The sequence below is a fragment of the Geotrypetes seraphini genome, chromosome 3 (assembly GCF_902459505.1).
Source record: "Geotrypetes seraphini chromosome 3, aGeoSer1.1, whole genome shotgun sequence".
NCBI classification, from domain to species: Eukaryota; Metazoa; Chordata; class Amphibia; order Gymnophiona; family Dermophiidae; genus Geotrypetes; species Geotrypetes seraphini.
Window position 1 is genome coordinate 398,294,905 of NC_047086.1, and position 15,054 is coordinate 398,309,958.

A 15,054-nucleotide genomic window follows, 5' to 3' on the forward strand; every position below is an offset into this window, starting at 1 on the left:
GGGCAAGCAGTGGCTTTCCCCATGTCTCTCTCAATAACAGACTATGGACTTTTCCTCCAGGAAACTGTCCAAACCTTTCTTAAAACCAGCTATGCTATTTCAACACTGGGAGGAGCTGGGAGTAAGCCTGCTTGAACATCTTACAAGCCCCGAGGGGTCTTTGATCACTTATACCTAATTATCTCGTAGGGTAGAGGCTAGATGGGGTGGTTGTTATGCCTTCTGCCAACTTAAACATTATTATCTTTCCTTGGATCATACGGCTATGTGCTTTCCTTTGGGAGAAAGGTTACACCAATTTTTTGATCTGTTCTCAGTGGGGAGTTTGTCTATTTCGGCTATTCACAAGGCATTGTTGGAGTTGAGCCCTGCCAAGGACTTCTCTCAGCTTCACGGCAGATGGGAGGGTGATCTGGGTGGTTTGGTGTCTTCTTGGGAGATTCAGCTTAGCATAAAAAGTATTCCCTTTGAGGTCCGTAGTGCATGCTAATGAGAATGCACCTTGTGGGTAATACACAGGGCATACGTAACACCCTCACAGTTTCACAGAATGGGATATGCCCTGATTCCTCTTTGTTTGAAATGTAACTTAGAAGATGCCACTGTCTTTCATGTTTTTTGGTTTTGGCCGGCTGTGCAATTTTTTCGGGAAACGTGTCAGAGCCTTTATTAGACGAACCTTGGGTCAGCCCCTGGTGTTATCTCCGGAGGTGCTCCTTTTGGGGTTGTTGGGCTCCTGCGAGATTAAGGGCCAGGGAGCCAGATTGTGGGTCCGGAAGCTAGGTATCTTGGTTTTGAAAGTGATTTTGAAAGAGTGGACCTCGAAGGACACTCCCTCTTATTGGGGTTGGAGACTGGCTATCCATGAGTTATTGGGATGAGAAGCTAAGGATGCTAGAGGCATCTACGAAAGGAGGAAACAGTTTTTAGCTGTTTGGGACCCTTGCCTTAATTATCACCTCAAAAGCACAGCCAAGTCATCATTAAAACTATTTCAATATTTGGAATAAACCCCCCCACCCCCCCCCACAAAAAACCAGCTACGCTATCCGCTCTTACCACAACCTCTGGCAATGCGTTCCAGATCTTAACTATTCTCTGAGTGAAAAAATATTTCCTCCTATTGGTTTTAAAAGTATTTCCCTGTAACTTCATCGAGTGTCCCATAATCTTTGTAATTTTTGATGGAGTGAAAAATTGATCCACTTGTACCCGTTCTACTCCACTCAGGATTTTGTAGACTTCAATCATATCTCCCCTCAGCTGTCTCTTTTCCAAGCTGAAGAGCCCTAACCATTTTAGTCTTTCCTCATACGAGAGAAGTTCCATCCCTTTTATCATCGTGGTCGCTCTTCTTTGAACCTTTTCTAGCGCCGCTATATCTTTCTTGAGATAAGGAGACCAGAATTGAACATAATACTCCAGGTGAGGCTGCACCATGGAGCGATACAGAGGCATTATAACATTCTTAGTCTTATTAACCCAGTGTTTTTCAACCGCTGTTCCGCGGCACACTAGTGTGCCGCGAGATGTTGCCTGGTGTGCCGCAGGGCCGCCGGGCCCGGAGCTGACAGGGGGCCCGAGGCTGGGGCGCCAGTAGCTCGCCAAGGCAAAGTGAGTCGATCACCCAGGACTCACTTTGTCTTGGCGATCTAATCTATCGAGCCGATAAGTCTTCTTCTCCCCGACGTCAATTCTGCAGTCGGAGAGGAAGTTCGGGCCAGCCAATCGCTGCCTGGCTGGGCGGAACTTCCTCTCCAATTGCAGAATTGACGTCAGGGAGAGCATGCGTCGGCGTCGGCTTTGGGGCCTGTTATCCATTGGTGGGTCCTGTTCCCCGATGGCAGCGGCAGTGGCTTGGGGAACGGCAGGGAGAAAGAAAGAAAGGGGGCAGGCAGGGAAACAGAAGGAAAGAAGAAAAAAAAGAAAGAAAGGTCAGGGAGAGAGGAAGAAAAAGTTGGGGGAGGGAATGAGGTGTGGAGGAGAGAAAGCATACAGGCTGATAGAAGGGAAGAAAGATTGGATGCACAGTCAGAAGAAGAAAGTGCAACCAGAAATCACCAGACAAGGTAGGAAAAATGATTTTATTTTAAATTTAGCAAAGTGGAGGCAGTATTACCACAGTTTTCAAAGGAATTTGCCCAAATAACTTAATAGTTAACTGGGTAAATTCCCAGAGATGAAAACTTCCCTTCACTTACTATGCACAGTTCTGAATTTATATCTGCTGTCTATATTTTACAATATGGTCACCTTTTACTAAACCGCAATAGTGGTTTTTAGCGCAGGGAGCCTATGAGCGTCAAGAGCAGCGCTGGACATTCAGCGCAGCTCCCTGCGCTAAAAACTGCTATTGTGGTTTAATAAAAAGGATGGAGGGTATATTTGTCTATTTTTGTATGCTATAAAAACCAAATACAGAGAGAGACTGAGAGCTGTTGACGAAGAGCTACGTGTGTGTCTTTCTTCGATTCCAGCCAGAATATCAGCTTTGTGTTCAGCCAAACAGGCCCAGGTTTCGCACTGAATAAAGTATTTTATAATTTTTATAATTTTTATTTCGTAATAAAGTAATTATAAAATACTTTCTTTGTGTTTATTTGATTCCTATTCAAGAGAATTACTTTATATATAATCAATATAGGCAGAGAGTTAAATTTTTTAACATTTTCTAATGGTGGTGTGCCTCGTGATTTTTTTCATGAAACAAGTGTGCCTTTGCCCAAAAAAGGTTGAAAAACACTGTATTAACCAACCCTTTTTTTTAATAATTCCTAGCATCTTGTTTGCTTTTTTGGCCACCACTGCACATTGGGTGGAAGGTTTCATCGTATTGTCTACAATGACACTAATGGGCACTAATCCCCAAGGTGGACCCTAGCATCTGGTTACTGTAATTTGGGTTATTCTTCCCAATGTACGTCACTTTGCACTTTGTCCACATTAAATTTCATCTGCCACTTGGATGCCTAGTCTTCCAATTTCCTAAGGTTTGCCTGCAATTCTTCACAATCCGCATGCATTTTAACAATTTTTAACAGTTTAGTGTCATCTGCAAACTTAATCGCCTCACTCGTTGTTCCAATTTCCAGATCATTTATGACACTATATTATTTGGTACAGCAATGAGAGTTCAGAGTCCGATTTCTGCAAATAATAACAAGTTATTATTAATATTGACAGGGGTCGCCATGCAACAAATTACTCAAAATTGGAAAGATTATACTAAGTTAAATTATACATTTTGGTGGAATTCAGTTTGCCACATATATAAGATGGAAAAGATGATAGCGTTACAACAAGGAAATTTTCATAATTTTAAAAAAATATGGGGACCATTGATTATTTACTCTAATGATCAGATATCTTAAGCACATGGTTGGTTTATATTTGGGTTGGGATGGGGAATATGTATCATATGGTCATGGGAATATTGATAAAGAGGGGGGTATTTATTTTTATTTTATAAGAATATATGATTGTAATTACACGTGATTTGTGAAAATTGTTTTATTATTTATAATTCACTTGATGTAAGAATTAAAAATGAATAAAGATTTATAAAAAAAATAAATAAATTTTGAACAGTTTAGTGTCATCTGCAAACTTAATCGCCTCACTCGCTGTTCCAATTTCCAGATCATTTATAGATAAGTTAAATAGCACCAGTCCCAGTTCAGATCCCTGTGGCACTCCACTGTTTACTCTCTTCCATTGAGAAAAATAACCATTTAACCCTACCCTCTGTTTTCTATCCGATAACCAATTCCTAATCCACAACTGAACTTTGCCACCTATCCCATGACTCTTTAATTTTCTCAGGAGCTTCTCATGAGGAACTTTGTCAAAAGCTTTCTGAAAATCTGAAGATCTCCCTTGGCTAAACCCATGCTTACTCCGTCTCATTAAATCATGTTTGTCTACATGTTCCACAATTTTATTTTTTATAATTGTTTCCACCATTTTGCCCAGCACTGAAGTTAGGCTTACTGGTCTGTAATTTCCTGGATCTCTCCTGGAACATTTTTAAAATTAGCATAACATTGTCTACCCTCCAGTCTTCAGGTACTAGAGATGATTTTAGTGACAGGTTACAGATCACTTACAGCAGGTCAGCAATTTCATGTTTGAGTTTTTTTTAGTACCCTGGGATATATACCATCTGGCCAAGGTGATTTATCACTTTTTAACTTGATATACACCTCAAATCTTGGTCAAAAATGCTGTTTGGATGGTATTTTTAACAGAGATATGGGTGCCTACCAGTGTCTATTAAATTGGCACCAGTTTGAGAATCTGAGCCTAAAGGTTTCTAAAATTAACTCCCAATTACTTAGCAGAAGATTATTAGAGATGCTAAAGGGGCAATTTCCAAACAATGTGAAAACTGACTCAGATAATGTATGTGCATCAATCTGTACCTACTATTTGCATGGATACTTTTAGCTATGAAAAATTTGGAAACACAGATTGATTTGTAATGAAATGTTATACTTAATGCATATATGAGAATTAATCAAGTGTGTATCTTTAAGTTCATATGAGTTTAACTGCTACACTTGTTGTAACATGCAAAAATGAATAAAGAATTAAAAAAAAAAAAGTAAAATTACAGGAGCAATTCTATAACTTGGTGCCTTGATATGGATGCCACAATGAAGCATGCTTAGTGCCAATTCTGTAATGGCATTTAGGAACACCTAAGCCATTATGGAATAGTAATATAAAGGCTCATTGGCATATCACCTCAGAGCAGATCAATACAAAGCTAGAGAAGGTGAAACAATGGCTTAGTTCCCACATGTTAGCTCTAAACATACAAAAAACAAAAGCTCTGCTGTTTCCATGTAAACAGGGAATAAACTTGAGTGCCCCCTTCACCTGGAGCTTGTATCATCTTTAAAAATATTTGGTGTCATTATCGATGACAAATTTTCTTACCATGAGCATATAAGTAATATCGTAAAATCTTGCTTCTATAGATTACAAATGATCCGCTCAATCTCTAAGTTCTTAGAGCCAAAATCATTAAATATATTAATTCATTCTTTAATTATTGCCAAACTTGATTATTGTAACTCATTATTAATAAATATTACGCAAAAGAAAAAGAAACGATTACAAATCATCCAGAACACCGCCATTAAACTTATTCATAATGGAAAAAAATATGATCATGTTACTCCTTTTCTGACCAAATCTCACTGGTTTCCCATTAATCACCGCATCACTTTTAAAATTTTATTAATAGTATTCAAAAAGCAATATTACTTACCGTAACAGTTGTTATCCAGGGACAGCAGGCAGCTATTCTCACTAGTGGGTGATGTCATCCGACAGAGCCCCGATACGGACATCTTGCAAGCATGTCTTGCTTGAAGAAACTCAGAAGTTTCGAGATGCCCGTACCGCGCATGCGCCAGTGCCTTCCCGCCCGATGGTCCGGGCGTGTCTCCTCAGTTCAGGTAGCTAGCAGAGAAGCCAACCCAGGGGAAGTGGGTGGGACGTGAGAATAGCTGCCTGCTGTCCCTGGATAACAACTCTTACAGTAAGTAACATTGCTTTATCCCAGGACAAGCAGGCAGGTATTCTCACTAGTGGGTGACCTCCAAGCTAACCTCAATGGGATGGAGGGAGAGTTGGCAACTTAGGAGAACAAATTTTGTAACACAGTTTGGCCAAACTGTCCATCCCGTCTAGAGAAAGTATCCAGACAATAATGAGAGGTGAACGTATGAACCGAGGACCAAGTGGCAGCCCTACAAATCTCCTCAATCTGTGTCGATCTGAGGAAGGCTACAGAGGCTGCCATTGCTCTGACCCTATGTGCTGTGACCTTACAGGGAAGGGGTAATCCAGCCTGGGCATAGCAGAAAGAGATACAAGCCGCCATCCAGTTGGAGATGGTGCGCTTCGATACAGGTCGTCCCAACTTGTTTGGATCAAAGGAGACGAAAAGTTGAGGAGCAGTTCTGTGTGGTTTGGTGCGATCCAAGTAGAAAGCCAAAGCACGTTTACAGTCCAGAGTGTGAAGAGCTGATTCTCCAGGATGAGAATGAGGCTTTGGAAAGAATACTGGAAGCACAATGGATTGGTTGAGGTGAAATTCAGAGACCACTTTAGGCAGGAATTTCGGGTGAGTGCGGAGGACCACCTTGTCATGATGGAATACTATGAAAGGTGGGTCCGCCACCAAGGCCTGAAGCTCACTGACCCTGCGAGCAGATGTGAGGGCCACCAGAAAAACCACTTTCCAAGTGAGAAACTTTAGTGGAGCCTTGCTCAGAGGCTCAAAAGGAGGTTTCATAAGCTGAGAAAGGACAACATTTAGATCCCAAACCACTGGAGGCGGTTTGAGAGGAGGATTGACATGAAAAAGTCCTTTCATAAATCTGGAAACCACAGGATGAGAAGAGAGAGGTTTCCCTTGTAGAGGCTGATGGAAAGCCGCAATAGCACTCAGGTGGACTCGTATAGATGTCGACTTGAGACCAGACTGAGACAGATGTAAAAGATAGTCCAAAACAGAGGATAGGGAGGCTCGCTGAGGTTCCTTAGAATTGGAAATACACCATGAAGAAAATCTAGTCCATTTTTGGGAGTAGCATTGACGAGTAGCAGGCTTCCTGGAAGCCTCCAAGACATCCCTCACCGCCTGGGAAAACTGGTGCGGAGTTACGTTGAGAGGAACCAAGCTGTCAGGTGGAGAGACTGCAGGTTGGGATGAAGCAGAGACCCCTGATGCTGAGTAAGCAATGAAGGAAACACTGGAAGTAGGTACGGTTCCCTGCTGCTGAGTTGAAGTAGAAGGGAGAACCAAGGTTGCCTGGGCCACCGAGGAGCTATCAGAATCATGGTGGCATGTTCGGACTTCAGTTTGACTAGAGTCTTTTGAATGAGAGGGAATGGCAGAAACGCATACAGAAAGCGATTCCCCCAATCCAGCAGAAAAGCATCTGCCTCGAGGCGATGAGGAGCGTAGATCCTGGAGCAAAACTAGGCAGCTTGAAATTGTGGGGAGCCACAAAGAGGTCTATCTGAGGCGTTCCCCACTGAGCAAAGATCTGATGAAGGGGCTTAGAGTGGAGTGTCCATTCGTGAGGCTGGAGAAGACGACTCAGTTTGTCCGCCAAGACATTGTCCCTCCCCTGAATGTAGACAGCTTTGAGGAAGGTGTTGTGGCGAACCGCCCAATCCCAGACTCTGAGAGCTTCCTGGCAGAGGGAGGCCGAGCCCGTGCCCCCTTGCTTGTTGACATAATACATGGCGACCTGATTGTCGGTGCGAATGAGGACCACCATGTCGTGAAGCAGATGTTGAAAAGCTTGAAGAGCATTGAAGATGGCTCTGAGCTCCAGAAGATTGATTTGATGGAGTCGGTCCGCACAGGTCCAGAATCCCTGAGTGCGAAGCCCATCCAGATGCGCTCCCCAGGCATAGGTCGAGGAATCGGTTGTGAGAACCTTCTGGTGGGGAGGAGAATGAAACAGCAAACCTCTGGATAGATTCGAAGAGGTCATCCACCAGAGCAGAGACTGCCGAAGAGCAGGAGTGACTGTGATGTGTCGAGTCAACGGATCCGACACCTGAGTCCACTGAGATGCCAGGGTCCACTGAGGAATTCTGAGGTGGAGTCTGGCAAACGGCGTCACATGAACTGTAGAGGCCATGTGGCCCAGGAGGACCATCATGTGTCTCGCTGAGATGGTCTGGCGAGAAGACACAGACTGGCAGAGATGAAGAAGAGCATCCATGCGCTGAGAAGGAAGGAATGCTCTGAGACATATGGTATCCAGGACAGCCCCGATGAAGGGAAGAGACTGGGTCGGCTGTAGATGAGACTTGGGAAAGTTGATCTCGAAGCCCAAACTCTGCAGGAACAGAATCGTTGACAGGGTCGCTGAGAGGACCCCCGAGGCCGAGGGAGCCTTGATCAGCCAGTCGTCGAGGTAGGGGAATACCTGAAGACCTTGGTTTCGGAGGGCCGCGGCCACCACCACCAGACATTTGGTGAAGATTCTGGGGGACGAAGACAGGCCGAATGGAAGCACTCGATACTGCAGATGGAGATGTCCCACCCGAAATCTGAGGAACTTGCGAGAGGCCGGATGAATGGGAATATGAGTGTAGGCCTCCTTGAGATCCAGAGAGCATAACCAGTCGTTCTGCTCAAGGAGGGGGTAGAGAGAAGCAAGTGTCAGCATGCGAAACCTCTCTTTGACTAGGAATTTGTTGAGGACCCTGAGGTCCAAAATGGGTCGCAGGTCGCCCGTCTTCTTCGGAACAAGGAAGTACTGGGAGTAAAACCCCTGGTTCAGTTGGTCCGTCGGAACCGGCTCCACGGCACGAAGCCGGAGCAAAGCCTGAGCTTCCTGAAGAAGAAGGGCGGTCTGAGTCAAGTTGGAAGGATACTCTCTTGGAGGGTGGTCCGGAGGAACCCGATGGAAATGAAGAGAGTATCCTTCCTTGATGATAGTAAGGACCCAGAGGTCGGTTGTTATGGCCTCCCAGCGATGATAAAAATGATGGAGGTGCCCTCCGATGGGAAAAACAGGGGGAGGCAGAACGAGGTTGGTTATGCCCTCGACGAGACAGTCAAAAAGGCTGAGTGGTCTTAGGGACAGCAGGCGACTGAGACTTAGGCTGACCCTTCTGGGGAGGCTGACGCTTCGCTGGTTGCCTCGCAGGTGGAGTTTGCCTCGGCTGATAACGCCTCTGATAAATCAACGGCGGACGAGAAGGTCGAGACTGCTGAGGCTTAGGCTTCGGCCGAAGGATAGATTGGAAGGACTTTTCGTGGTCAGACAACTTCTTCGTGACAGTCTCGATGGATTTGTCAAAAAGATCCGCCCCAGCACACGGGACGTTCGCCAGGCGGTCCTGAAGATTCGGGTACATATCAATGGTCCGCAACCAGGCCAACTGGCGCATCGTCACCGAGCAGGCCGCCGCTCGGGCTGAGAGCTCGAACGCATCATAGGCAGATTGCATTAACTGAAGCCGAAGTTGGGACAGCGAAGCAACCACTTCCTCAAACTCAAACCTAGCCTGGGACTCGATGTATGGTGTGAACTTCCGAAGCACAGGTAGAAAAATTTCCAAGTAGGCTGCAAAGGGGAAATTGTAATTCATGACTCGAGACGCCATCATCGAATTCTGATAGATGCGTCGACCAAACTTATCCATGGTTCTGCCCTCGCGGCCCGGAGGCACTGAAGCATAGACCTGGCCAGGATGAGACCGCTTGAGCGAGGATTCGACCAGGAGGGACTGGTGAGAAAGCTGAGGACCCTCGAAGCCTTTATGATGCACCGTGCGGTACCACGCATCCAATTTGCCAGGGACCGCAGGGATAGAGTAAGGAGACTCGAAGCATCGCATGAAGGTCTGGTCGAGGAGCTTGTGCAGGGGAAGCCGCAAGGACTCTGCCGGAGGACGAGGCAAGTGCATGGTATCGAGGTACTCCTTGGAATATCGAGACCCAGCATCGAGAGTAATGTCCATGTCATCTGCCATCTGCCTGAGGAACGATGAAAAGGACAGTTGGTCCGCCGTCGCCGGTCTGCGAGACGGACTAGAAGAAGAAGAGGCTTCAGGCTCCAGAGAGGCCTGCGAGCAACAGGACGAGTAGAAAACCTAGGGGTCCTCGAACTCCGGGCCCGGAGGAGGAGACCCAGTCGAAGCAGCATACCCCAACCGAGGCAATTTCTTCTGAGGCGAGACGGTCGAGTGCCGAGAGGAATGCTTCGAAGAATGTCTGGATCGATGCCTGGAAGGGGATCGAGCCCGTCTGTGAGAAACTGGGTCAGACGCCTCCAAGGAGCAGATCGGACTCGATGCCGTCAATCGCAGAGGCGGAAGAGTCGGTGCCTCCCCTGACGCCGCCCAGTCTTGATAGGGGGTTCGGAAGAACTCGTCCTGCTTCCTGCTATGCCCAGGACTGGGTGGCCCCGAAGGTGGACGCCACACTGAGTCATGGGGCGGAGTAATCGGTTCCAAGGGAGGCAGGTCACTAAACGAGGCTTTCCTCGAGGGGATGGGCTCCAAGGGAGGCATATCACTAAGGGAGGCCCTCCTCGAGAGAATCGGTTCCAAAGGAGGCACAGCACTAACGGAGGACCTCCTTGAGGACCCGGACACCGCTCGCCGCTCCTCCTCGCCGAGCAAAGAGGTCGTGCGGCGAGGAGGAGGAGGAGGGGGCGGTCCGCCCCTCGAAGCCGAAGCTGGGAGGTCACCCTGGATGGTGGCAATCAGTCGAGGCCCCATGGTCTGCATGAGCTCCACGAACTGAGCCTCCAGAAGGGACCGCAACGAAGCCGATATGGAGGGATCCGCACCAAAAGGGAGCCCTTCCGCACGGTCTCCGCGCTCCTTCGGTGCTGCGTGCTTCTGCTTGCCAGTCTTCGGCACCTTGAGCACCACTGGTAGAACTGTAGGGGTCGATACCTGCTCCGAGGAGACGGAGGAAGGCTCCGGCGCCGAAGCCGGGGCCGAAACCGGTGTGAACGATGCCGGTTTCAGGAGGCCCGAAGCAGCCGGGGAGGCAGAGGGCTTCGCTGAAGGAGTCGAAGCACCCGTCGATGTCGATGTCGAAGATGCAGGATCCGATGAAGCTTCCATCTTGAACATGGACTCCCACAGTAGACAGCGGCGCTTAAACACTCTCGCCGTCAGAGTGGAGCAAGGCCGGCATGATTTCGGGAAGTGATCCGGTCCCAGACACTGTAAGCAGCGTCGATGAGGGTCCGTGAGCGAAATCGCGCGCTGGCACTTGCTACACTTTTTGAAACAGGTAATCGGCCGGGACATAGGCCGGAAAAGCTCCGCCACAAGGTCGAAGGCGCGGGGCCCCAGCCACGCGGCCGACCCGGTATCGGAAGGAAAAATTTTATTTTGTTTTATTTTTTTTTTGAAAAAAGAAATCAAAGAAAGAAAGAAATGCACAGGAGAGCCAAAAGAACTCAACCCGCGGCAAAATAGAAGGCAAAAAAAGAGATTCAATGGGCGCAAATTGAAGATAGACTTCTCAGCTCCGCGGAAGAAAAAGAACTGAAGAGACACGCCCGGACCATCGGGCGGGAAGGCACTGGCGCATGCGCGGTGCGGGCATCTCGAAACTTCTGAGTTTCTTCAAGCAAGACATGCTTGCAAGATGTCCGTATCGGGGCTCTGTCGGATGACATCACCCACTAGTGAGAATATCTGCCTGCTTGTCCTGGGATAACCTTTGTTACTAACGAACCCCAATTTATCAATAAATCACTTATTTCTTATAGTACGTCGCGTTCCCTTCGGTCTACTAACCAAAAACTCTTAGTGGTTCCCTCCCTGAAAATTATTGGAACTCGAGGACAAGATATGTTCTCGGTGATGGCTCCACAACTTTGGAACACTTTACTTCAGCAATTGAGAGAGGAAAATAATTTGAGTCATTTTAAAAGTAACTTAAAAGCTTTCTTTTTAAAGATGCTTTTAATCTATAAATTATGTTCAAAAATTTTATATTACCTTCTAGGTTTTCACCTCTCCCCTCCTAATGTTATTTCCCTTTATGGTTCTCTCCTGCACTCTAAAAATATTGAATTGTAGTTCTTCCCTTTTTTTACCTAGTGTCTCGGTTGGTCTGTAAGTCTGTTGGTCTTAACTACTGTTTTAAAATTTTTAAATATTATGTTAAAATAAATGTTTTTTTTTTCAATGCTGTAACTCGCTTAGTAAAAATTAAATTAAGCGATTCATCACATTAAAATAAAACTTGAAACTTGAAACCTAAGGGCAACATATAATGCACACAAATGTTAGAACTCTATAAGTCTGGCTCACCCATACTCATTTATGTAAATACCCCACCTGCAGGTACACACTAAGGCCCTGATTCTATAAAAGGTGATAAAATAGGTGCCATTTGTAGAATCACAACTAGCAGTGTCTAAATTGGACTTAGGCACTGGTAGGTGTCAAAGTCTTATATGCCATTGTTTTCTTGGTCTAAATACCAGGGTCTAAGTCCATTTTAGGTGCCTACCTGGAAAACATGCCCAAGATTTGCCCACAATCTACCCTTAACCATGCCTACTTTCTGGTAGGGGCCTTGGGCTAGGTGCCTAACTAGCAATTAATTGTAATTTGAGCCAATTAAGCTTATCAGTGCTGATTAAGCTAATTTTAAAAAATTAAGCTAGGTGCACTGATTTAGGTGTCTAACGCTAGATGTCTTTTACAAAATCTGGGCCTAAGAGTCTGATTCTATATGTAGCTGAATAGGATGGCTAACTTTTATAGAATGGCTTGACCTAAATTTTAGGAGCACCTATTTAGGCCAGCAAAAACCAGGCTTAAATGCCTGTGCCTAAGTAATGTGCAGATCGAGTGTATCCTGTAACAATGTGCATAACTTTTAGGAAAGTCCATGAGCCACCCCTGGCCATGCCTCCTTTTTCAAATTTGCGTACTGGAACTAATGCATACTTTTTATATAATTGCACTTTCCATGTTGTGCACATAACTTGTAATTAGTTCCAATTAGTGTAAATTACAAGGTCTTAATTGCCAATTATTGGCATTGATAGGCCAATTAATTAAGCTGTGCATGCAAATTGGTAGTGCCATACACAGAATTTGGGGGTAAGTGAAGTTGGTGCACACTTGCACTAATAATGGGGATATGTGCAAGTCTTCAATCCATAAGGCAAGTGTTTTGTGCCTAATATTAGGCACAGTTTATAAAATTGCCCTTTTGTTGGACATTCAATGGCCAGAGATGCCTCCATAATTTGTGCATATACCAACAAATGCAAATGCTGGGCTGTTGCCACAAGCTCCATCTTAAAACCTGCTAAATTCTCCAACAAATAGAGCAGTGATGGAGAGATAGCAATTCTAGATGGGTTACTTTGTAATGAAGATCAAAGTTGGATAGGTAATCAAAGGCCATTTTATTATGAAGACTGTGTTTCAGCTACGACATCTGAAAATTGTCCTCAATATATATATTTTTATGTAGGGACAATTTTCAAAACTTCACACTTGCATTAGGTCTCAAAACGAAAGGCTTAAATCTTTGAATACTTTCTAGAATACAGTACCTGCAGAGAATTGCACCTGCTTTTTCCTTGACAAATAACCTGCATAAGTTTGTAAATGCTAAGCTATGGGCATTAGTGCTTAAATGCACAATAGTGATCACTATGCATATAGACAGTCTCCAGAAATGGCCCTCAGCACATATGAAAAATCTGGAAACTTAACATTTATGAAATTTCACATTTTTATATCTGTGTCAAGCATGCAGATTCTTTGCTGAATGGTGGTTTGTTTTACTATGGATGTTTCAAGGCATTCTTGTAGCTCCAGTTATATAAAATGATAGTGTTTGACAGTGTTTTGCCTAAAATGCTATTATTAACTAGTTGGAAACCAATTCAAAATGCATAGTAAAGTGATCTCTGGTCAGGGAGTTCTTATAACAGAATTTGACTTCAATGTTCTAAAACTAACTAGGGGTACAATGATATTTGTTTTGACTATAATATACAATGAAGAGGGACTGAGATATTGGATATACATACCCAGTCGGAGCTTTTTAGCCAAAGCATCAATCTGATTAGTCGGATCAGATCCCATAGATAAGAAACAGATAAGAGGAGTCTTTGTGTCACTTTCTTCCCAAGTTTGCTCTAGGTTTAAAATGACTGTTTCTGTGTATATTTGTCCTAAGGAATCTCCAATGTACATTCTTGCTTGAGAAAGAGTGCGATCCGGGCACCAAGATCTAGGCGTATACAGGAGACAATTTGATAATAGCCACATTAATGGAAAGTAGATGAGTACTTTTTTTGCTTTGCAAACATTGCAGGGTTTTCAAGATATGCATACACACTGACTTTCAGAATGAAAATTATAACAAGACACGTACATGACGGCAGATAAAGATCTATATGGTCCATCCAGTCTAACCAACAAGATAAAACTCATAGCATAAGGTATGATGTGATAGAGCATATGCATACCTGAACACATTTGTACTTGTTAGTTTCTACAGACACTTTTTCTTGAGCATAAATCCATGCCGAGTTTTGAAATTTCAAAAGAAAGAATTTAGAAGCCTTTTTAGTAAAGGGTGTTAAGCCATTAATGTGGGGTTAATGTGTGGAAATTAAGAGGCTTTGCAGTATTGATTGATTGATTATCTGTCTAAAACCTAGACAGCTTACAATGAAAACATCCATAATCATTAAACAAGCATTTACTAAAGAATCATCATTTATATCAGTAAAACAGACTAAATATCTTTGAGATCAACATAATACAGAAATCTTCCTAAATACAGAAGTCTTAATTTCAGTGAAATGCTTGGACAAAAAATTGAGTTTTTAATAACTTCCTAAATCTCAGCACATTCTCACAAAAACTTAAAGTTCCAGCAATACTGTTCCACAGAACTGGACCAGCCACTAAAAAAGAAGTTGTATGATGTATTTCTGTGCACTTGTTGTTTTGATTTGAAAATGAATAAAGATTAAAAAAAAAAGAAGATTTACATAATGTATCTCTCCTCTTATTTCCACATCCAACAACATGTGTTTTTTCAGATCTTAGTGTACACCTGGTTTATATATTTGCAAAATATCATTAAAATATCTGGACAATTTATCAAAGATTCCTTGATAGACCAATTTCAGAATCTTATAATGTATACAAAATTGCACTGGAAGCCATTGAAGCTTCAATATAGGGGTATATGATCAAAGCGTGACACCCCCATCAATATGCAGGCAGCAGAATTCTGTATCATCTGCAAATCTCATGCCCGAGTAGCTGCAGTACCCAAATATAAGGTATTGCTGATGGCACTTCCCCAAATCCCAGCCGGTAAGCACTGTTTCCAACTGAGCCAACATTTTCAAAGCAAAATATGTCATCTGAACTACCTTTGTCACTTGTGCACTCACATCAAGTATCAGCCCCATAATCAAATGATCCTTTACACACAAACTTTTCAAAATTTGTTATTCAAGGTGTGTGGAGTGTGCAGGGCAGGATTAATTCATCGAG

At 44.2% G+C, this 15,054-nt stretch overlaps 1 protein-coding gene across 1 annotated transcript in view; it reads right to left on the bottom strand.

Moving 5' to 3' along the window:
* DNAH8 (dynein axonemal heavy chain 8) overlaps positions 1-15,054 on the bottom strand; it is a 1,666,792-nt gene that overhangs the window by 108,228 nt on the left and 1,543,510 nt on the right. Inside the window, 1 exon segment of the mRNA XM_033937418.1 lies at positions 13,569-13,771. Within this exon segment, the coding sequence (XP_033793309.1) occupies positions 13,569-13,771 (203 nt within the window).